Here is a 25,457-nt window from a genome sequence, read left to right as displayed (position 1 = left end):
CATTTTAAGCAGTCGTGAATACTTTTTTAATTTAATTTTATTCCTGTTCCTAATTTGTTTTAATTTTGGAATAATTTGGCACAGGCTTCAATTCTATTTTAAGAAGCCTTGGATACTATTTAAAAATACTAGCATATAAATATGCTACTAAATATAGTATTGGGTATTACCCGGCCATGTTCGGACTTAGTTTTTCTGCAAGGGATAAAGAAAGGGGAATTAAAACCTCAGATTGAACGGGTTAACTGCAATTCCTTGTTTGTGTTGCCATTAGATTAAATTAAAATAAAAATTGATTCAAGCATTTTTTTAAAGCTTTTGAAAACAAACGTGTTTTTCTTGGCAATTTTTGTTGTTATTATTTACTTTGCTGTGCTATTTTGTAAGCCTTTGGCAATATGCTTGGAAATCAAACACAGTTTTTAATGTTGTTTGCAGTTTATTGTTATTGCCGTGGCATATTATCCGCTTAATCTGGGCCGTTGTGTCGCCCTGGCCCCTGGGGGGCCCATTCAATTTACAAATAACATTTCGTTGTCAGCAAGTCGCGATTCGGCATTTGGCGCACAAATTGTAAGAATAACGAGAGCTCAGCCTAGTTGTTATCTAGACAGTGCTTACGCAGCAGCCGCCATAGGGAGATGAGTAAAATACGCCCTCCGCCATCCGCCCTCCCGCCACGCCCAGCGTCCTGCTAGTATGCCAATGACCTAATAAATCCGTTTTATGTCTTGAGTTGGCGCCGCCTGCGACTGTCCGGAAATGCCGGCGGCTGTGGTTGCGGCACATTCACTTCCTGTTACTTGCCCCCCCCCCCCCCCCCCACCCCCTTCCACCCTCGATTCATATTCAAATTCGAAGAGTGGGCGTGGCTTAGGGGCCGTCATTTATTGACTGCGCCATTAGCTGCACTAATGATCCATTCAGGCGCAACTGGAGCAGCAAAAGAAGAAACCCGAAGCGCAGCCCATATCCAAATTCAAATTCAAATTCGAATTCACAGAGCCAGTCTCCGAGGCCAGACACAAACACATCTCGGCATTGTCAATATGCTTAATGGATTTTCAAATATTTAAACAGCCCGACAACCAACGAGCTTGCGGTTGCCCGCCCCCGGCTTCCTTCGAACCGAACCGAATGAATGCCTTTTGCCGCTTCTGAGTTCACCTCGACAGGCTGAGTTCTCAGACAGGCTTTCATTTGGCCTGGCCAAATGCATTAGCCACATTTACGCATTTTATAAATACAAATAAATCAAGTGTTATTTATGCGGTGTAGACGAATATTACTTAATATTTGCGCAATGATACACTATGAATAAAATATGCTGATATTCAACAAAAGAGAGCCAAACCTTAACTGGTTTGCTAATTGATAATACGGAGTATATTTTTCTAAAATATATTGCAAAAATCAAGTGTAAATTGCTAGAATCTAAATCTTTGAGCTGAGTCCGAAAAGTAATAATACAAAAATCGTTTCGGTTTTGAATAAGTTATAGAAGTATGGAGACAAGAAATATGAAACTTGATCAAATTAGACTTTATTTTAAAACGATTTTTTACACATATGTACTTCCGCAAAAACAAACCGATAAATAAATGAATTTCCGACTCAAACTGAGTAAAAATATGAGAAAATTGGTTTTCAGAAGACCAAATTATTTGTATAAAGAGTGTAACTAGAGGACAAACCCTGGCTATAATGATATTCTTCCAGTCTTCAATTATAACGTCGCCAAAGTTATGAGAGTAGCAGGAAAATGACAGACATATCCTTCGACTTGGCAAGTAGTTAGAAATTGACACCGTGCAATATTTGTTCGTTTGTATTTCACAATTTCACAGGTAGGGAATCGTACATGATTATGTATTTCTCCGTTCGACGGGCATCTTTACTTATGGCTAACAAGGGATACCTGCTGGCTATTGGATTTGATAGGTAATCAAATACAATCTGCAGCTGACTATTTACCTAAGCTCAGCTGCAGGGCATGCGGCAAGGGCACTTGGGTTAACTGTTAACCCATAGTACACCGCATGCTCGCACTCACACTCATACACTCATACACTCACACTCATACACTCACAGTCGCACTCACAGTCGCACTCATAAGCAGCGCTTGCGAGTTGCACGCATTGCGCGCTTGAAATAGCACAAAAATGTTTGCCTTTCTTGCGATGCGTTTTTCCCCCGTTTTCCAGGCTCCGTCTCAGGTTTTCCCCGTTTCCCGTTCCGCGCTGATGGCTGTCAGAGGCTATAATTGAAGCTCTTAGTTGTCGGAGCGGATGAGGTTGGCACGGAATGGCAGGGGGCTCGCAGGGGGCTCGCAGGGGCCTGGCAGTGGGTAAAAAGGAAAGCAACAATCAAACAGCAGAGAAAACTGCAACTGAAATTACAACCCAGGGCAGGGGGTTGGGTGGTCGGGTGGTGGGGGGTTGGTCTGAAATTGCCTGAAATAAGATATAAGAGCCAAGATATAGCTCGAGAGCGCAGCCAACTAAAGCAAAATAAGCCAAGCAAAATATGCGAGTGTAGAGCAAATGTTGCAATAAATTGCTTGCAGCCAGGTGAAATTAATTGGAAAGATATTTTAGCTATTTTAGCTGCTACCCGAATTCCTTTGGCCGGGCTCACTGAAAACTTAATTACGTCTATGCAAATAGTTGCGTTCTGCACTCGTTCAGCTAATTAAACGCTCTGTGTTCTTTAATTCGCAGAGTCTTTAATAACAACAAAAAAAATCACTAAATTATGCATACGCAGTGTGGTACACGCGCCCAACGAGCCGTCGCATGCCGCTTGGCCAAGCGACTGACGGTCTTTTGGCCACAGCTCACACATGACACGACTTGGCCTTAAGTTTGTGCTGTTTGCTTTTAACTTGATAGCAAAGGACACTTGACACCTCAGCTGTCCACAGCCTGGCCAGGACAAAAATCAATTCGCTCTCCTAACGAGAAGCACAAAGAAAGAAGGAAAGCATCTGCTCTTGGGCCTAAAAACAATATACCAAACATGCATATTCATTCAATTGTTATAGCCAATAAAAGGAAGTAATTAAATTTGTAGCAATACAATCTTTTAAACATAAAAGCTGTTCACTGAATAAGCACAACTATTTTACTAATAAATATCGATAAATAACAATTTTGAGACATGTTTTCTTAGGCATATTAGGGTTTCAAAATAAATATATTAGCCATATTTAAAGCTAAAATATAATGGAGAGAGGCATGTGAAAGGAGCTTTTGGCGCATTTATAAAACATGCTCTTAAGTAGTCTCAACTTGAATTTTATTCATAAAAATGCTTAAGAAGCAATCTAATAAGTGCTCAAAAATCTCAGCCGCATTAAGCAAGAGTGGGGCAACCCAGTGAGATATTAATATTTGGCGAATCCTACAGGACTTTTAAGGGGCATCACATAAACGCAACTTGATTTGCCTAATAAAGAGAGTCAGTTGCTGGAATCTGAAACTAAAAGCTTATACAACAAATATTTAAGCGTCTGATTTCAATTGCTCGAATATTGCGCATACGGCACGTGGTGCACGTTAGTTAATGCATTTTTCAACTAAAAGTGACTTCGATTAGCTTCCTAAAAAATTCATTAAAAACTTTTAGCGAGCGACAGGCAGACAGACAGGCAGGCAGGGAGCGGCAGCTAAGCAGGTATGGAGCTGGCATTCTTGAGGCTCCCCAAGCAGCCAAGCTGAATATTTTATAAACTGTCGTTAGTATCGTCCTTCGCCCGCCGCACACACTGGTTTTTTTGCCAGGTCATACAATTTGTTGCAACAGCCAAACAGAAAAGTAGCAGAAAGGAGAAAAATAGAAAGAAAAAGAAAAACGAAAATCTCTCGTATAAGTTGCGACTGAGACTGGAAAATGGCTGCTTCGTGTTGATGGCGACGTCTGCGCCCGCAGGGAGCATAGACGTCAACAACAACAACAACAACAATAAATAGACGCAACGTGCGCTCGGCCTCTGGCCTGGCCAAGATGGATGGCCAAATATTTAGTGGGAGGTCAGCCAGTTGCAGTTGTCAACCAGCTGGCGGCAGGTGGCAGGTGGCAGGCAGCGCACAGTTGGCAGTTGGAAACTTCGAGAACGTTACAAAATTACCAATGTGGAAATCAATTTCATCAATTTTCGATATTCCCCAATGGGAAAAAGGTGAATTCAATATATTCGGCGGAGCCACAACTTTTATAGGTTCATTATATGGGCTGAGCTTAAAAAATGAATCACTAGTCCCACCGAGCCACGAAATGATTTGCAGCAATTTACTTTATTTTCTCGATCCCTTTACTTTAGTGGATATTAAGAATATTCATATATTTTAACTCTTTATATAAAGCTGTTTGACCTTACTGACTGACTGACTTACTGACTGACTGACTTACTGACTGACTTACTGACTGACTAACTGACTGACTGACTGATTGATGATCAACGCACAACCTAAACCGTAAGAGCTAGGAAGGTGAATTATGTAGTTACCTTATGTGAAGGTTAAGATAGGGTTTGGTGAGTGTTTCGCCGTTTTTGGAAAATCTATTCCTCCTTGGAAATATGCCTGTTTGTACATACATGAATGCATGCATGTACGTTTTGTGTATATGAAAGCATGCATGCATGCGTACAATGCTGAATACATGCCCGGATACCTCTATACATGCATACATGCGAACATGCATACGTGCGTACATGCGTACATGCATACATGCATACATGCGTACATGCGTACATGCATACATGCGTACATGCGTACATGCATACATGCGTACATGCATACATGCATACATGCATACATACATACATACATACATACATATATACATACATACATACATACATACATACATACATACATACATACATACATACATACATACATACATACATACATACATACATACATACATACATACATACATACATACATACATACATACATACATACATACATACATACATACATACATACATACATACACACACAAAAAAAACACAAAAAAAAACACAAAAAAAAAACACAAAAAAAATACTAAAAAAAACACCAAAAAAACACCAAAAAAAAACCACTAGCTAAGCATGAAAAACTGCAGAGCCTACTTGAATTCTTGAGAATCGAGGAGAAGAGCACTTGGTAGAAATTCGTTTTATTTAAATTTGCAGCACAGGGCCAAATAAGCTTGGTCTGCGTTTAGTATTAGAAAACAAACATGCATTCATACATATATTCATAAATGCACACATACATGCGTGCATACACTAACACACACTCGCCTACACACACACACACACACATACATACATACACACACCCACACACATATATAATACTTATATGCTTTCGTACGAAATACTTGTATTTTTATATACTCCATATAATCTCACTATTATAAGATTTGTATAGAATCTATATTTCATTTATTACTTAATTTATTGTTAATAACAATTATCAAATTGTAAAGCTGACAAATATTTCACCAGTTGAGAATTACAAGTGCGAGAGATTTGAGAGTTTGTTAACTAGGGCTTTGGGTGAGCCCTAATTGGAATTCTAGCGTTCACATTGCATTTTTATTTGTACATACGGAAAGTGCCCAGCCTCCAAAAGGGATCTGGCCCTAAAAACATATGTATCCCGTTTCATTTAGCCAACTGAGTGAATGCGAACGTGTTGCTAAATGGATATTGGGCGGTTGCTTGGGCAAACATCAAACGAAACCTCTTGGTAAAGGACTCAAATTGTGTCTTAAGCTGGACTCAACATGCATTAGCAACACGCAGCGCAGCTCCCACTCTGTGTGTGTGTGTGTGTGTGGGCGTGGCAGGGAAAACAGAAAGCCGCTTTGCTCTCGTTGTTGTTACAGTTGAATACATTCTGTGCAAAGGGCGAGAACAAAGCCCGTTACACATGTGTCTAGATAATAACATTCCCTGAGCCCAAGTCTCCATCCCCCACACCCCATCCCCCAGCTCGCAGCTCCCAGCTCCCAGTCCGTATTTGCAGAGCTCAACTGGGGGCCACCGTCTGAGGCTCAGCCTCAAATCTCAGTCTGCCCGACAGGTGCGCCAAAATTTTCTGTTAAATCTCGGTTAGGTTTGGGCACAGTCTGTGCCGTGTCACATTTTTAGCCCTTTCATACGTGCCCAGACAATGGCAAAAAGGTCAACACTAGTTGGGCATCAACCCATTCGACATTCGGGGACACTTCGGAGTCGTTGAGGGAGCTGAGGGGCTCCCCCGGTTCTTGTAGGCCCTTCCTATGGATTGGATATGGTTGTGGCTGTGCCCTGCGCGCGTGTTGTTGGACAGCCGAAAGCTGTGTAAATAGCATTTAAATCCCAGGTATTCCAAGGGGCTGAGTTAGTCACATTCAGCTCGTTAGATTTTGAGCAGGCTGAGCCGACGAGCGGCTATTGGGTTAGACAAGCTTTATAAATAGAAGCCAAATGGAATAGCCATGTATTCTGTTTGAATGATGGCTAACACTCTTGCAATATGTGCAAGAAGCAACTACATTTTCCAAAGGCAGACGAGACTTTAAAAATTGTACACTGAAGAATTGAAGAAAGAAAAACTAATTGTGAGTGGAAAATTAAATTGCTTTAAGAAGAACAACTAATTCTCTGTTTGATACTTATTTACGAACGCCTCAATCCCAGAGAGGAGCAGAGCATGTGATAGCTCGCCTCGTTTCCAAGAAATCGATAACAATCGATATCGAAACTCATAAGAAATAGAGACCTGAAATGTAGTATGTGGGCTACCTTTAAGGATAACTTATCTCGTTCTCACCCAAATTGTATTTCTGGAATTATAGTCTCGAGCTTTATTTATGCCCTAAAAGTTTCATTAAGATCGGACTATAAGTACCGAAAGTCTTTGAGAAGGGATGGGAAGAAACAGAGAAGTAAGCTGAATGCGCGATTTTTTACATACATATATATATATATATATGTACAGAAGTAATGTATGTCGAATGTATCAGGGTATATCCTAGGTTTGCACTTCCAACCCGAGTAATCTTCATTGTTTTTCAACTTTTAGATATCACTGACATAAATAAGAATATATAATAAATCACCATGTATAAAGAGTTCATCTAAAGTTTTCTATTCAGTACAAAACTCGCTTAAGCTAGGAAACCTGTTGCCAGACTCTAATGAGTCTTGTTTTTGTCCGCATGCAAACGACAGCGTCAAAGGTTAAGCCACAGTGCGACCGAAAAGAATTTACATAGCATGGATCAAACAGAGCCTGAGCCTAGTTGCTGGCGCGGTATCACGGAGCGGGGATTGGATGAGAGATGGATTTGCCAGAGGGCGACTACAGAGCTGTTGGAATAACAGCACGCGTCTACATACATATGCATAAATTTCACGCACAACTGAATTGCGATGGCGATGGCTATGCTGATGTGTTATGCGCGTGTGTGTGCGTGTGAGGGCGGATGTGTGTGGTTGGGGCGTGGCAAGCTGGGCTATATGCAACGATTGGGTGTGCGGAAATCTGCACAAAGGAGCGCCGGTACACTGAAAAACAAACCGCATAGGGTTCGGCTAGCTGGCCAGAGACAGGGACAGAGACAGAGAGAGAGACAGATAGAGAGAGAGAGAGAGAGAGAGAGAGAGACAGTTAAATAGACGGGCTGACAGGCGTCGCTGGGCGTGCAAAATTCTGAAATGCCGTCATTAATCTTTATTTGCGCCTGGCGAATGCGTGAATAATTTAGCTACCTAATAATAAATCATTGCAGCTGTGCATTAGTTGACTGTCGCTCATATAAGCGAGTGTGTAGGTGTATGTGTGTGTGTGTGTGTGTGTGTGTGGCCTCTATCTTTATCTCCCAGCGGAAGTGCCGAGTAACATGCTTAAATGCTTATCAAATATAATGCGCCCAACTCAAACTCAAACCTGGCGAGCATTAATTAATTGCCAGCGCCTACGACATATCAGACGAGTCACACTCGGCATTAGGAACCGCATTAGAATCTTAAAGATTTGCCTGCCTTTTTGTGCACATGAAAGTTATGTAGTTATTTTTCTTGGCATCGTTGAGCGATTTTCCGAACTCTGCACTATTTAATTTGTGGCAATGAGTCAAGGTGCACACGTGGCCTAATATTACGCATACGACGCGTGGGCAAACATTTTTTTCTAAATGTGTTCTCAAAAAAAAAAAAATAACAAATAGATTTCAGTTATTTTATCTATTGATTTTCATTGCATATAAGAATTTTCTAAGAACTGTTAAGTCATGAAAAAACTCTAAAGGTTTGGGATTCTAATTGGAATTGTTAAAAAATAATTTAAAGAAATATGAAGACTTACGATTTCGAATCTTTAAGTAAGCACTAAAGTTATAAAGTTCCATTAAGCGTGTAAATAATATGTTAAATAAATAATTATAATAAATAAATAACAAATAAAAAATACATCAAATGAAAATTTATGCTGACTTAGAACCAGCGACCTCTCGTTGTTTCGACGCATAGAAAGCTAAGCCACGTATTCAAAATTATAGAAGAGCAAATAAAATGAGACTTGCAGCCTCCATTTAGATTTTAAAATAAATTAAAGTTAATTGCAACCTTTTATTATTTTCCCCCCTCAAAGTATTTGTTCACCTTTAAGTTGGCGTATTTATAGCGAAAATGTATTGTGTTATTCAGAATATCTCAAACCTTGGCAAGCGTGTTTTTGTGGGCTGCCTGTAAACGACTTCCCGCTGGGCATACGAGACGTATGCGCAGAACCCAGGGAATTCAATACGCGGGCTTGGCGGTTTTCAGCTGCTTTTTCAACTGGTGCGAAAAAATACTTTTGCATTAAAATGTTTGCAGTGCCTGGTCCAAGCAATCAAGCCACATTCAAGCTTAATTTCAATATATGCGCACATAATTTGATTACAGTTCGGGCTTCGTGTTGATGCACAAAAATTCTCGAAAATACCAAAATTTGCCAAGGTAAAATGTTCTCGACACAAGACAATTTTGTTGTTGAAAATTCATTTAGCTGTTGAATAGGAATTTTAATTAAACTATGCACAGTCCGACAAAATTATTGCTTAAAAATTCCCAAGCCTGCCGCCTCCGACCAGCTGCAGTGGCAAGAAGAAGCCCCATAAAATGTGGTGCAAGTGTCGCCAGCAAGTGGTGCAAATGTTTGGCAGCTGACATCGAGTGGGCAAGCGTCAGGCGGCAAATACAATTAAATATTCAAATGTACAATCAATAAATGGTTTGGAAATTTGTGATACTGCAATTCGGTGTACTGTTGCCGGCATCCTGTATTCTGTATTCTGTATTCTACGGGAATTTATTCAGTTTAAGCCTTCGGCAATTTTTTGCTGAATTCCCTGCACCCAACAAAAAAGGGACAAAAGGGGTATATTGGTTTTGTGCAAATGTGGGCAACGAAAACATCCTCGACTCCATTAAATGTATATACTCATAATCAGGACGATCCGATATTGTCATGTCCTTTTTTCCATCCGTCTTCAAGTATCAAAAATATAGTATATGTATATAAATAGAAATGTAGCTTATAAATTATTTTCTATTTCTTCTTCAATTCTCATAATATCGATGTTTATCGCTTTTGAGAAGCTGTTTTTTGAGCATAACTCGAATATTACAAGTGCTGAATAAACCATCTACACTTTTTGAATACCTCCCGTCAAATTTGAAAGTTATTTTTGCTCTTTTCCATATAAACACTTTTCTGCGCCAAATTTAAGCTCTGAAAATGGCATAGGATCGGACTCTAAGCACCGAAGCTTATCGAGAATGAAAAAAAATTTAATTTTACTTTTTTCTATATTTTTAGCTCAGCGTACTTTATACCCTGCAGTTTAGGGCATCTTTTAGTCGTGCATTCTACACTTCTGTTAATTATTTTTTTTTTTGTGAATTTTTAAATGTATGCAGCTCGTTGCAGTTGCATTGCGGTCAATTGCAGTGTCAAACTTGCAAATATTTTCAATTAAAAGCATTTGGCTTACTCTCCCTCTCCCTTCCTCTCCTCCCTCTCTCACACTCTCTCTCTCTCTCTCTCGCTCTCGCCCTACCGCACTCTATCTTTCTGCATTGTTGATCTTTGCTGCACTTTTGTCCCGATTTAATTGTGTATGCAGTATATATGCAGAGGCGTTGTTTATCCCACAAATGGGCGGGCCCATCAGGTAGGCGTCAATTTTACCAGCCAAAGTTAAAATGCTGACATTTTTTGGTCAGCATAACAAAAGGGAATCGTGTTGTAATTCACACAGTTGGCCGTAAAGCTTACATTCCAGGTGGCATGCATTTAAATTGCAGATAAATCTTCAGGTATTTTTGCAGCTGGCATTTGGTGCAATCATAGAAAAGTTATTCGCATTTGTGGAATTAAATGGAATGCATGTTTTGTTCGATAGCTCATAGACTGTACAAAGAATAAGTAAATTAAGCTATCTACCTTTATTTAAGGAGTTCATTTAGCCAGTCTTAAGCAGACTTCTTTTATTACAAATCCATTAAACAGACAATAGATAACTGAAATACTTTTTAGGATTTGTTTAGTAAACTCTCAATAATAAATATGTTGTTATGTACATTAGACTATTGCATCAGTTTGATTTGAAATTAATTATGGATATACAGCTTCTTTCTTCTTTAAGAAAATTCTATATGCTAAAGTGTAGCGCTGAGATTGGATTCCAAAACTCTTGATTATAACTACCAATTATTTCAGTGAATTCTTTAAATTCTATTAATGATATTTATATTTATATAGGCATAACTCGAGAATTATAAGAGTTAGTTGCAACAAACCTGGAAAGCATTTTTGTAATAGTATACATAGTTTTAGAATATTTCATTTTCTGGATAAGTCTTTCCATTCCTTTGGTATACACACACTTTAGTATGCCATTTTACGTCATGAGAATTTTAAAAGGATCGGACCATAAGTTCCTTAGTTAATCAAGAATCAATTTCCTATACATAGTGTGGGGCAGAGGAGAGAGGCGCAATCGCTGCATAAAAGGCGCAGCTTGTATGTGAGCTTATGTATGTGTCTGTGTCCACTTGTCTAATAAATGGAAGTCTTGTAGTTATTGCCCTAAGACGCTCTACAGAGTACGACTTGCTTGGATAAGCTACTGCCGGCAGTTGCAGTTGTTAGGATCTGGACTGTCGGCTTACAACATCCATCATCGTAATCAACTGTTTGGAGAGCGCATGTATGTTACATAAATGCGCCTGGATCACACCTGAGTCACCCACTTAATTAAATTTCCTGGTCTTAGCCGAGTTCAGTTGTTGCAGGGCTTGCAACTCAAATTGGCCAAATTTGACCAACAATTGTTCTAGCTGTTGTTGTTCTCATTGTTGTGCTCGCTGTGCTTATATCACATATCAAAACACTTTGGACTTTAATTGAACATTATTGTGTTTTGCTGTTTACAAAGCCCACAGAGCTGGCTGTTCAGGTTTGCCAGCCTCATTGAATAATTGTGCTGCGCTTGTCATACAGCTCATCAGTAGCTCTTGGGGGTATGCAGGGGGGAGGGATGTATATAGGGGGTGGGGGGGCAGCTTTATAATAAGCATAAATGTCATTAAATTATTTGTGGTAAATTGATATTTGCCTATTGGATATTTAATTAAGTGTGTTTGCAACATTTTGAGTGTCGGTTATTGTGCATGTTTTTGAATGTAGCTGAACTGTGTTGTGGTGGGAGAGGGGTGGTAACAAGGGGGGGGGGGGTTGGCTATTGTGGCAAGTTCATGCTCTGGAGCATTGTGCATGTTTCTAATTGCGCACATTTGCTTATAACCTGCGTCCGTTTCCTCAGCGACAATCGAGCGGAGCGGTTAAGTTATGGACAAAGCATATATAATTGAGAAAACGACAATTTAATAAGGTCCAAATCAAATACGGAATTGAAAATACATTTCAGCAGCAGGAGCAGGAGCAAGAGCAGGGGCAGGGGGAGAAATAATATGCAGCCATGTGCAAAAGAAAATATATATTTCGGTTTGTTATTGATCGGAAAATCAATAGAGTCGAGGATGAGAAATAATTAAAAATAAAATAAATAAACAGCTTGATTGCTTTGCTGTTTTAGTTTATCTCAAAAATTTAAAAAATGCTCAACATTAATTTTTAAAAAGAGAATAAAAGAAACCTTCGCAGACGTTTAATAAGACGCAAATATAAGAAAAACGGGAAACTATGCATATCTTCGGCACACCGAAAATTTAATACCCTTGTAGACATTTCCCTTTTGCAGATATGTGAGTGTAGCCAAGGGCTTAAATGCTGAGTTTGTTGAAAAAGCTTGGAAAACAGAATATTTTGCCATACAAGAACCTTCTTTTTGACTGATTGTTTCTTTGGCAGCATTAATAAGATTTTGCATAAATACAGGGAGAATATTATGACCTTTTAATGCCTAGTTTAAGATTTCATACGATAGCTTTAAAGCTGAGAGACTAGTTGAATAGAAAAAGACAGACGGACATATCTATATCTATATCAACTCGGCTGTTGATCCTGATCAAGAATATATATACTTTATGAAGTCGGAGATGTCTCCTTCAATGTGTTACATATTTCATAACAAAATTATAATACCCGCTACAAGGGTATGAAAGAAATATTTTTTGAATATCAAGTTTCTTTTTTTTAATTAATTTATGATGACATTTTCTTTATATATTTGCGAAAATAATAAATTTATTAGATTTTGGTGACCTTTTTCTTGCTCAACTTTGTCAGTTTTGACATTCAAATGCTTCAATTAAAAAATATAACAAACATATTTCTGCGTTACTTTTACCAGTCCGAAGTATTCAAAAGAGGCAATAAAATAAATAAATGTGCTGCACTTAAATTTGAGATAAAATAGATTAAAGTCCATTTGGTATTTTGTATGTTTAATAAAATAAAATAAACTAAGTCCTAAGTGCAGGCAAAACTACAAATTTTAAAAAAAAATTAAACATTGTTTAATAAGTCTTGCAAATAAACACTTAATAATTTTATTAAATATTTACTTGCAATTATCAATTATTTCTACAATCAATTAAACTTGTTAAATAATTTTTTTCTTGCTTCAAGGCAAAGCTGTAATTAATAAACTATATTTGAATGGACTTCATTTTATGTGAAGCCAAATTATTTAAAGCTAATCGCCCACATGCCAAATTTCAATATCAATTTGTGCGATATGCAGTTTTTGTTGTTTTTGTTGTTGTTGTTATATAATTTATGCAGGATATTTGGTCTAATAATAATTAATCAACAATTATAATCAAATATTTATTGATTTGGCTAATGGCATACGGAACGGCAGCAGCAGCAGCAGCTGTGACAGCAGCAACAGCAACAATAACAACTAAATAACTAGTTGGCAACTAATTATGCAATGCAATTGCACCACACGCACCACATGCACCACATGCACCACGCACCACACAAAACATGGCGGCTCAAAATGGCGTCTATTGCCAGCAGCGCATTATTTAATTATACAACATTATGCATACACTCGCTGAGGTTACTATAGTTTTGTTATGAAATGTGTAATGCATAGAAGCATAAAGTATATTTGATATATTTGATATAGCCTAGTCCATCTGTCCTTTTCTATATTTAGCAGGCCATATGCTGTCGGAATCAGTTGGATAAGACCCCTATCCCTATATCGTATATCTAGCATAGGATTCTTTGATCGAAAGTAAAGCTTTTACATTCAGGGCTTTTATTTATTCTCTACAAGATATCTTTGCCAAATAGTTTCCCTATGCTTCTAACAAATAAGTTAACTTTTATAAACAGCAGACTAGTAGAAAGTTTCTAAAAGGAAATACTTTCTGCATTACCAAAAATTATTAGCTGACTGAACAAATTGTGAGTTTTACACATCAGCTTAGCTGTATCTACAAGAGTATTTAATCTTCGGCTTCTCGTTCATTCTTGCAATATTTGTGCAGCTCCCCTTTGGCAGGGTGCTCACGTAGGGTGTCTGGAGAGGGGGACACTGCATAAGCGCTGCTAAGCTGCAAAATATTTAATTAAATATTAAACTATAATTTTGTTAGACTATAACACATAAAGTTTCAAGTTGTTGCCGGAGCTGTTGAGGCAGCTTTTCACAAAAATTGTTAATGACATTTGGCGCGGAGGCAAGTGACGCAGCCTCTAGCTGTAGCTGGGGGCGGGGCGGGGCGGGGGCGGGGCGGAACTGTGGCAAAATTTTTTCACTAGCTGCATAAAACTTTGCGTGGCTTAGTGCCCGTGCGTGTGTGTGTGTATGCGTGTGTAAGTGTGTGTGTGGGTGTGTGGGTGTTTGTAATAACTATGCACAAAAGCATAATTAAATACATAATGAACAAGGCAACAATATACATATATAGTATGTTAGCACACAGCGCATATCAAATTTTCGCATAATGTAAAAAGCTTTACAAAATTTGTTCAACTGCCAAAGTGTGTGCGAGTGTGTGCGAGTGTGTGTGCGAGTGTGCAGCTCATTATGACTAACTACAACCAAAAAACAACAACAACAACAACAAGCTGCGTGGCTTTTTTGTATGCAAATTTGCATTTAGTGAACTCGTGTTTCATCTTTCTCCTCCCTCAGTTGTTGTTGTTCTTATTCTTGTTGTTGTTGTTGACAGTCACTTGAAATGAAGCTGAGAACAAAAGGATTGCTCTGTTAAAGCTACTATTCAGTAGGCTTATACGTCAGCTCCTGAGGTTAATTATCCTATTAAATCTGAGCACGAGCTTAACTATTTTATTTGCTTGCGAGTGTCGAGCTTTGAGTGCGAAATTAGAGTTCAAAGCGTTTGTCAAATCGTTTCGTTTGGCAAATATGCCTCACAGACAGCTGGAAAAAATTGTAACTTAATGATTGCAACACTAAAATTCAAATACCCTGTAAATATTTAAAATATGTCAAGTATTGTTGTGCTAAAATAATCCTAGCCTTTGTATGCTTCACAAAAGCTACCCGACAAGATTTCGTTTATCCCACCTACCCTACAGATGCTTGTGCTAATAATATGAAGCATAGAATGATATGTATCGATTACAGAGTAGAATTATCAATTAATAAGGTACAACTTATTTATGTTATGGTATACATAAACGTTCACACCAAATAGAATATTCTTGATAGCTTTAATTATTGAGAAAGTCGGAAGTACAGAGAGATAGATTAATACAGGTCGAAGATTGATGCGGATCAAAAATATATATGAAACAGCATGTTAAATAAATAACATGCTATGTTAAACCTCTGTTATAATTTATTATTAATTTTATACTCTCAATATAATCGGCATATTTGTATAGTGTACTCTAAGATTCTTTGCAATCTCCGGCTATGTCCCTCAATTTGCCGATTTCAAAGCTCTTCCTTTGAATTTTCCCATTTAAATAATGACAGAGGCTAAGCAGCTTACAGAAAATACCGCAACTATAAGCTATATATATATAGGGCATAAAGTGGAAATGGTTTGTGTTCTGAAATGATTTCTCTTAATATTAAGTTAAGTATATTTCCAACATATGCTTTGTGGTTGCTTTGAAATCAGTTTCAGTCGCAATTTGGCTTTCAATCTGATTTGCAGTGCCTCACTAAATTACGATTTTAATGGCACCACAGACATCTGTATATGTGTGAGTGTGTGCGAGTGTGTGAGTGTGTGTGTGTGTGTGTGTTTCTATTGTCTAACATACAAGTAGAACTCACTTGGTTAGACGGGGTACTCAAGTAGTTGGCACACATGTTTACAATAAACCAAAGCAGTCAACTTGAGCGTCAGCAAGCCAAATGCCAGCTGCGCAGCCCACACACGACACACACACACACACATATGACACTCACAAACATGTCACACACACACGCATGCTGCTGCACACAGCAGCCAAGTCAGTCACTTAGTCACTTAGTCAAACGGCCGCCTATTTCAATTTGTCAGTTATCAGCAGTGCCAAGTGCAGCTAGTGTGTGTCTCTCTCTCTCTCTCTCTCTCTCTCTCTCTCTGTGTGTGTGTGCTATTTGTATTGTGTGCATGTCAAAGTCATCGTGTTAACATTAATTAAATCTATGTGTAGCCTCGTATAGCCAGCTCCCCATTTCTGCATGCATTCTGCCATGCATTGTCCGCAGGCTCTGCACACTCAGAATTATCGAGTTTGATTCGAATTTTTCATTCGTTTCTCCCTCACACTCGCTGGCATCTTGTTTGTGAATAGTTTGTCAAAACAAATTAAATATGAATATGCAATATTTTATGTGCCTTTGTTCCGTTCGGCTTCAAATTGGCAAATATTTGGCGCAAGCTCATAGCCATGCGGCAATTATATCAATATCCTTCAAATCCTTTGGGGCTCAATAGAGCCACAATTGGCAAAAGAAAATTATTTGTTTATGAATATTAATATTGATTTTAGAAAAAGTCTGACACGCTGTAAGGGCTTAAATTCGATACGTTTGAGCTGTTTTTAAATATATTTAGATAAAGTTTTTCTTTTGAATGTGTAAATTAAGAACTTTCTTTAGATATGTGCTTGAAAAAATTATCAAATAAATTTCTTTATCGAAAAGTTTCTCTTGAAATTCAATTGCCAGAGAAAAGTAACCGGCGTTGTCCGTGTCAAATAAACAATGTTAAAAAAGCAAGTTTTTGTGAAATTCACCAGCTTCAGCCAAATTCTTGTGCAATTCTTCGTATTTATTTTAAATTTAATAATATTGCTTTTTCCTTGCGAAAAGTGGGAAAATTAATAAACAATTGTATAATTTTACGATTGCTGGTAGAGTTGAACCGGCGACCTCTCGCTTGCTAGTCCGGCGTTCAGGCACCAAAGCTCATTAAGCTGCGTTGTCTATCTTATTTGTTTGTGAATAATGGCAGATGAATTAAACAAATTTAAATATTTACAATTGCCGCTAGAGTTGAACCAGCGACCTTTCGCTTGATGGTCTGACATTTACTGACCCAAGCTGAGTTTTTTTTTTCATAATTAGTTGTCAAGAATAGCCAATGTTATAAACAAATGTAAACATTTATAATTACCGCTAGAGTTGAACCGGCGACCTCTCGCTTGCTAGTCCGACGTTCAGGCAACTAAGCCACACGGGCTCATTATGTCACGTTTATATTGACTGAGCTGTTTTTCACAAGCATCATTAAAAATTGGCAACAAAAAGGGCCAATATATTCATTTGTTTGATTCACTTTCAACAAATTCGAAATTTTAATACCCAGCTCATTAAATTCGTTTCTTTAGAAATAAATATTCAATTATTTCCATTTTGTTCTTTCAACTTGTGTTCATATTTAAATTAAATCCCATCTTTGATCTGCGTTACGTTCTCTACACGAATCCTGTGCTCTCGGCTGGCAAATACGTAATTAAAATGTGTGTGGGCGCACAAAAGTATGCTACGCCCGGAGGCAACCGAAGTGGCAGCAGTAGCAACAGCAGCAGTAACAGTAGAAAAAGCAGCAGCCACACAAAAGGCATTTCTTTAATTATTTAAATTTAATTTCATGTCATATCAAATTAGTGCCACTCATTTTCACTCCGAGCACGTGAAACATGAAAGCCAAACACACACACACACACACACACACACACTCACACACACACACTCACACTCGTACTCACACACACACACACACACTCACACACACACATGTGAAAAGCCAAAGGCCAACAGTTTTCAACTCATTTCCATAACGTGCCCGGCCCGTTGCCGCCTGCTTAGAAGGGAGCTGAGCTCTTGTCGCCGTCGTTAAAAATGCCAACTACACATGATTATTATATTATGATGATTATTATTATAATAACTATTATTATTATTATGTATGCGTGCGCCGACTGCTAATGTAAACGACTTCACGCGGAAAGGGTTTGCCGAGCGGCCATTAAGTCAAATGCGTGACTGAATGAACACAAGAGTGTGCATACAGGTGTGTAATAGACGTGTGTGTGCCTGCCTGCCTTCAATTGCATTTACACTCACCCACACACTCACCCACACACTCACCCACACACTCACCCACACACACACACATACAAACAGCTCACGTAGACGTTGCATAATTGAATTAGCCAAACAACGCAGCCGTCGTCAGGCTACAAAATGCCTCAAACAAAGGCTAATAATGCATTGTGAATGGCAGGCCCAAAGGAGTGTGGCAACAACAACAACAACAACAGCAGCAGCAGCAGCGGCAGGTAATTGTGTGGCAATAGTCCCGACGGGCAGCAAAGAGGGGAAAATGAACAATACATAAGTAGTTGCCTACATAGAATGCGACCCTCTGCTGTACAATTCTTAAGGAACCACAAGCAAACGGAGCGCAATTGGTGCGAGTTAAGTAGCTGCGACTACAATGGGAATTTGCAAAGGGAACAACTCTTAATAATGAATTAAATGTTAGAAATATTTAACTTTACATAAATCCCTATATTCAACTGTTTCCGACAGTACGCATTCTATGTGGACATAAACAAGAAACAATCTGATCCATCGAACTGGTTTGATACCGAAATCAAAACGAACCTCGAACCGAGCTAGAAAACCTGATTGTGGGCAATTGCTGAGCTACCATAAGCCTAACCACTTACAATTTTGATTCGGATGCACAATCAGGAGTTTAATACCAGCTGCAAGGGTAAAGGAAATCGATTTATGAAAATATACGACCAAGCTAAAGTCACGGTAATCCAACATCTATTTAAGACAGGAAATGCTATAAAAATCTATACCCAAAAAGGAACTATCAAAGTTACAATGTCTGAAACAGAATTCAATGATAAATATTATTGACACAACCAAAAAATGGATGTAAAATAATTCCAGTTCTTTTCAAAAATAAAACCCTTAGAGAAAGATTTTGTAAGAGTATGGAATATAATAAAAATAGATTTGCTGAAATTTAAATACGCTCGACGCACTTTGCTCCATTTGTAAACAAAGATTTGATATTTTGTAACAATCTATAAATAAATAAAAAAAAAATAAATCAAAAAGTTTCTGGTAAGTATTTTGCAGTCCGTTTTTGATAAGCAAATACAAACTTTATAAAATTCATAAATTTTTAGCTGAATGCAATCAATTTGAAAACAAATTAATAAGAACATTTTTCAGTATTTATCTATTGCTTGCACACATACAAGCACACACACATACACATACACACACATACACACTCACAATAGGCAATTAAAAGCAGGGATTTAGTTTTTGCGCCCATGTTCGAGTTGATATGACATAAATTTTAGCTCGCCCTCCCCCATGAAAATTAATTGCCATTGAGTTTTTAATTAGCGAATAACTAAAACAGCTCCTAAAAGCAAACTGTGACTAATTTGAAGAGCTTTCTCCAATGCCGGCCCCCCCGCCAAATGGAATTAATTTGCCACGCGCTCGTTTTGTATTAATAGCTCATAAATAAATTTTCCAAAAAACAACTTATTGCTCTATTTTGTCTGCCCGTATTTTGTATATGGCAAAAATGTTCAAACTTGCCGCCTGGCAACAATGATAACGAGTACGGTAGTCGACGAGGGGATACCCTGTATCCTCGAGCTGTCAAGACATATATTCGTTTTGATTATATGTAAAATATATATATATAGAAATACACAAACAGACCGCAAACCGCTTTGGTTAAGCAAAAGCTGTGCTTCTTCTTCATGCTGCAGCTCAATATGAATCAAATAGTTCTCAAATAACTTCTATGTTTGTTAATTTCGAGTTATACAAAAAAAATGTGCTCTTGCTAGTCATTAATCACTTTCTGTGAAATGGGTGAGAAAAGGATGAAATAAACTTAACTGAATTTTATAATGATTTAATTATAATGATTTAAATAGTTATATTATAATTCCCGAGATCGACGCATTAAAAGAGACAGACGGAAAAGATTGACTCCGCTTTTGATGGTAATCAAGAATATACTTTATGGTATCAAAGATAATGCCTTTCCTTTGCAAACATTTTTTAAACTTCATCATACCCGTTTCTATTATATATTATTGCGTACAGGGTATATTAACAATAACAATTAGGGCGTCCCACGACTTAGGCGCCATCAAAAACCGAAATTATCAAAATACTCGCAACTTTTTCAGCTGCCTTAAATCAGTTTAACCTCTGTTGAGCCCATTTTTGCCTGTTTTTACAGGGATCATACGTATATATACATATATACCATATATATATATATATATATTACGTACATCTACTTTTTGCTGATGTCATTGCGAGTGCTCAAGTTTTACTATTATTGTTGTGGCTCTTGTTATTGTTGTATTTTATTGCTGGGCACAGCAAGAGCTGTGCTGTCATATATCGATTTTATAGCGACCACACCTTGCACAGCCGCCCCCGCACTCCTCCCCCGCTCCTCCCCCCGCAACCCACTCACTTTATCGCACAGCGATATCTACATAATGGAGGCCTCTGTTTGATTTGTACGCATTAAAGTGTAATCTGGTCAAGGTTTTTTATTTTTTCGCATCGCGATTATCGTGCGGAGCATCTTGTTTTGTTTATCATCTCATTTGTTGTTTTTTTTCTTTTTCTCCGTTGCCCGCAAATGAAAATATTCCAATAAATACGGAAAATATAAATCATATTTTGATTGATATTTTGAGTTTATGACTCAGTTTTGGAATGCAAAGATCAAAAGATGTAATACCTACAAGATCTTCGGTGTGGCATTGTAATAATTGGCATGGATTTATACGACGACCTAATGGAAATCCCACAGATTGTTGGGATAAAGCGATGAAAGCGATTTGGATGCGATCAAAGTTTTTGCTGCACTCAGAAGTGCATTTGGATTTAAGATGGAAAAATATTGATTTTGTGATTCAGAAAAATAGGAAAAATATTCCATAAATGCGCAATATTACTAAATTGATACTTTGAGAAAATCATAAAAGAAAAAACTTTGCCTTGAACCAAAGATGAAGAAAATGTATCTTTAAAATTAAAATATGGCTTGTAATTGGTAATTTTTATATTTAGATAGATATCTTAACTATCTTAAGAGTCTTAGGGTTATTTAATTGTTATAGTATTTCGATGCTGAAGATAACTCGTAATTGAGATCTCGTTTTTGTTTAGTTATCTAATCAATCTAACAGAAAGACGAACAGACATGGCTTTATCAATTCAGCTGTTGATCAAGAATATATATAGATATATTTATATATATAGATATATATATATATATTCAAATATATTTCGAGATGTCTCCTTATATGCAATTAGTCTGTTTATTTAATTATTTGTTTATTGTCAATATTTGAATGCCCCCTGCAAATGCCAGAAATATTATAACAACTTTTATCTTCACTGCAGAAGCTCTCTCCTAGGCTTCAATCTCGAGTTAGATTTATTATAAAAAGAGGACAGCTGGAAAAACTCTAGGCAGCAGCTGATTTACCTTCTCAATGATGTGTAAGGTCACGATGGGATCTCAGGCTGTCTGCCACCTGCAGAAATGTTCGTAATGTAAGCACATCTCACCTCACTTTCCCGCTCTGCATTTATCACACCCATTTCTTTTTGAATAAAAATTTTTTTTGTTTTTGTTTTGGTTTTTACGTTTAGCACCTGAGCGCAAAAGATTTGAAATTTTCGTAAAATTCAAATGGAAATTCTATAGGCAAGATTTTGCTGCAGATATTTATTTATATGAATTTCTCTCGTTACGGTTTTCCATAGCTGAAATATAAAAGAATTTGGCCATAAAAATAAAAACACAATTTCAAGTAGTTTTTCCCGTGTTTTTTCCTCTTGTTTTTTTTTTTTTGGTATTTGTTTTCGTTTTTTCGTAACCTACTCTAAAGTTTCGTACGGAATCGTTCCAAAATACACATTTATTCACATTTAAAAAAATAAATTCAATACATTTACAAGAATATAAGAATATATGTATATATATGTATATAAATATAAGTGTTGTGCGTTTGTGTCTGTGTGTGTGTGTGTGTGGGCTTTTTTGTTATATGCATTTGAATTGTTAGGCAAATATTTCTTATTTCGAATGCATAAATGCGAAAATATACGAGTATAGACGCGACATACACATATACGTGCATATATGTATGGACATGTGTGTGTATGGGTGTGTGTACATTCCATATAAATCAACAATTTGTTCTTATCGAGCTTGGGGTTTTGTTGTTTGCTGTTTGCGTTTCGTTTTACTCCTAAATAAATATTTTGTTTTTGTTCTAACATGAATAAAAAATACAATTTCGAACATTTTTCAAGACCAGCCCCTAAAAACTATGCGACTTTCTTTTACACAAGAACATAACATTTATATATATATATATCTATATATATATATATTATCCATTTATAGTATGCAGTAAAGTTTAGATATATATCAACAATTTGTATAAGGTAGCAAGTTTTAAGAGTTAACGTAATCATATATATATATCGTAAACATAATCGTATTTAATCGTAAATAGTAATTGTAATAGTTCAAGAGGTTCTTCATATATTTAGTATATATATATATATATTTCTATATAGTAATAACAACAACAATTAGGGCATTAGACATGGCACATACAGTTCAAACATCAGATCATATAGTACTTATGGCTTTTGCATTTGATTAAATTACTTTTCATATATTTATGGTCCAGTTAGGAACTTGTGGACCTACAAATAAAATGGGGGAAATTGAATTTCCAGAGACAACAAAAGAACTAACAAATTGTGTGTTATGCACAACAAAAATACTCTGTATTATTGCTTAAAGGCTGTGCCAAGCCGAGTCTAGCCCCGATCTCTAAAGCTCTACAGCTCTAAAGCTCTCGTAGAGTAGACATTAACTAGATAATAGATAGTAGGCAATAAATGTGGACCACTTGGACTTGGTACTGTTAACCATAAAGCAGTTGCTTGAGCGGATTTGAATTCTCAAGAAAAATTCTAGTACGGCTCAATCTGCTGTTTGTTGAGAAAGTGCTGGTTCGAACCGACAAAAAAATTTCAGTACAGCTGAATCCTGTTTGTGGGCAAACAAAGCCACGAAACAAGTGCGAATTCTCCAAGTAAAGATCTTGGCTTCAATCTGCTTGTTGAGAAATTGCAGCACTTGGTAAAGTGCAGGGTTCGAACCGCCAAAAAATAAAGAAGAACATATTTGTAGTACAGCTCAATCCTTCTTGTTGAGAAAGTGCAGAACATAGTGTAGCACCAGATCGTAGCAGTACTTGTACTCGGTCATATTCTCGACCAGCTGTGGACGGTTGCGCCGCACGGTCTTGACGGCCTGAAAGACATCGACCTCACCGTGCTGTATGACCTGCTCGATGCACGCATTGGCCGCACAGTAAACACCGGCACGGCTGCGACCATCGGGCGAGACAACACAGACGGGTCCATAGTCGACCTTGTTGCGCCAGATCTCCACCATATTCATCAGATAGACCAGCGAATTGGTTGAGCTCGGCACCTTGTGGCCCATGGGCCAGCAGGTTAGCTGAAATAGCTGGACGGTACGTGTTGGGGCCTTGACCCCGGCCATCATTTCGGTCAGCGAAACGATTTTCTTATTGATCTTGAACTCCCACTGCTTGATATTCGTATAGCTCTTCGACATGACATAGTGCACGGTAAAAACCGGGCCGTATTTCTCCATTTTCGACTTGTTCGGCCAGAACGATGGATACTGCTGCGACTGGGAGGGCGGCTGGCAGAGCACCACCACGGCGGAGCATTCGTGATCGTAGACAAGGGACCAGAACTCGCCGAGGGTATGCTTCATGGGCCATTCGGTGACAATGTATTCGCGCGGCTTTGTATACCCGTCCACAAAGACCGAATTGATGTAGTCCGTAAAGGCGTTGCCCTGAAAGCTGGTCAAATATGGACGAAAATTATCCGGCGGCACGCAAAGTACATCTCGGTTCTTCTCTCGATTATCGGCCCGATGGCCGCCGGCACAGTCGCCGATGGTGAAGCGGGGCGTCTGCTTGCAGATCTGATCGTATTCCGACTGATACTCGTTCATCTTGGTGCCGGAATTGCGGCGCGCCTTGGCCTTGAGCCGGTCGGAGAGCTCGGAGACGGGAAACCAGGTCTTGCCGCATATGATATGCTCCTCGAGCGTATCATAGATGAACTTGTATTGCTCGACGTTCTCGACCAGGCCCTTGCGCGATTGACGCAGCTTCTTCAGATAGCCAAAGACATTGAAGCACTCCTCCTCCTCGGCCAGCTCCAGATTGGCATCGATGGACATATAGACGCCCGAACGGCCGCCGCCATCGCTGCAGTGCACCAGAATGGGTCCACGCATATCGACATCATCCTCGTCCCGGATAATGTTGCCCACGACGAGGCGAACGCGTCGCCTGAACTCCAGCAGGGCATTGGAGAAGGGGCAGGAGTGTGAATACCATTCCGTATAATGGAACTGTAAAATCAGACGCTCGTCCGTAACCTCGCCCTGTTCGCCCTTCTTGTACAAACGGAACGTGCGTATGTGAAAGTTGGCCAACTGTTCCTCGCGCACAATATTGATGTGTATATCGCCGTAGGTCTCGTGCACCTCCATATTCGGGGGCCAGTACTGCACGCACATGACCTTGGCAAAGTCAAAGGTCTTGGTCAGCATGACAATGGCGCTGATGTTCTCCTGCCAGACCATGCGCCAATAGGCATTCACTGTCTCCTCGACGGGGCCCTGGGTAACAATATACGCATTCGGCTTGAGCAGGCTGTCCATATAGGAGGCATTCACATAGTCCGAGTCGGGCACACCCGGCAGCTTCTGCAGCACAACCCGATTGTAATCATATGGAATGCACTTGGGATTCTGATTCTTTTCCTGATTGTTCTTCTTGAGCGCATGCCGGCAGGTGTTTGTCTCCACCTTGGCGGCCGTCTGAAATTCCAATTTATACAGCACCGGAAATTTGCGACGCAAATCGCACAATTTGAGAAAATGCCGCACATCAATCGGACCATTCGGTATGGTCTTCGACAGCGAATTGTTCTCATCCCGCGCCTCCAGCTTGATGCGCTCGAAGGACAAAAGGCCGCTGTTCAACATGCTCAGCTTTATGGTGTTCGGTATGGAGACGATGGCGCGACTTTTCCGCTGCTGCTTTTCCATGTCATCGTATCGTGCGGATGACCTCGACCTGTGTTTGCCTTGCTTCGTGCTGCTGCTGCTGTTGTTGTTGTTGTTGCCGCCCGCATTGCCATTGCCCAGCTTGGTGCTTGTTGTTGTTGTTGTTGTTGATGTCGCAGCTGCTGTCATGACTGTGTCCACTGCCGTTGCTGCTGCCGCCGATTCAGTCGACGCTGCTGCCGCAAGCTGCTGCTGCTGCTGCGTTGTCATCATCAATCAGTGTGTGCGAGTGTGTGCGAGTGTGTGCGTGTGT

The 25,457-nt window shown here is 38.8% G+C and overlaps 1 protein-coding gene across 6 annotated transcripts in view; it reads right to left on the bottom strand.

Annotated features, from left to right (window-relative positions):
• Window positions 1-25,457, bottom strand: part of LOC135433978 (receptor-type tyrosine-protein phosphatase kappa-like) — an 81,189-nt gene that overhangs the window by 12,400 nt on the left and 43,332 nt on the right. For 3 of the 6 annotated variants that reach the window (XM_064690294.1, XM_064690297.1, XM_064690298.1), the window contains one exon: window positions 21,817-25,402. The exons of 1 other annotated variant lie outside the window; for it this stretch is intronic. In XM_064690294.1, the coding sequence (XP_064546364.1) occupies window positions 23,222-25,402 (2,181 nt within the window). In that variant the 3' untranslated portion in view covers window positions 21,817-23,221. Of the gene's footprint in view, window positions 1-21,816; window positions 25,403-25,457 lie in introns of those variants that run through there. 2 more of the 6 variants (XM_064690300.1, XM_064690299.1) reach the window with 2 other exon arrangements.

This window comes from Drosophila montana, unplaced genomic scaffold, assembly GCF_035044405.1.
Source record: "Drosophila montana isolate Dmon_TW-CO22-7 unplaced genomic scaffold, ASM3504440v1 contig_3257_1, whole genome shotgun sequence".
NCBI lineage: Eukaryota > Metazoa > Arthropoda > Insecta > Diptera > Drosophilidae > Drosophila > Drosophila montana.
Note: the sequence above shows the minus strand (reverse complement) of the source record. Positions and strands in the feature narration are given on the sequence as shown.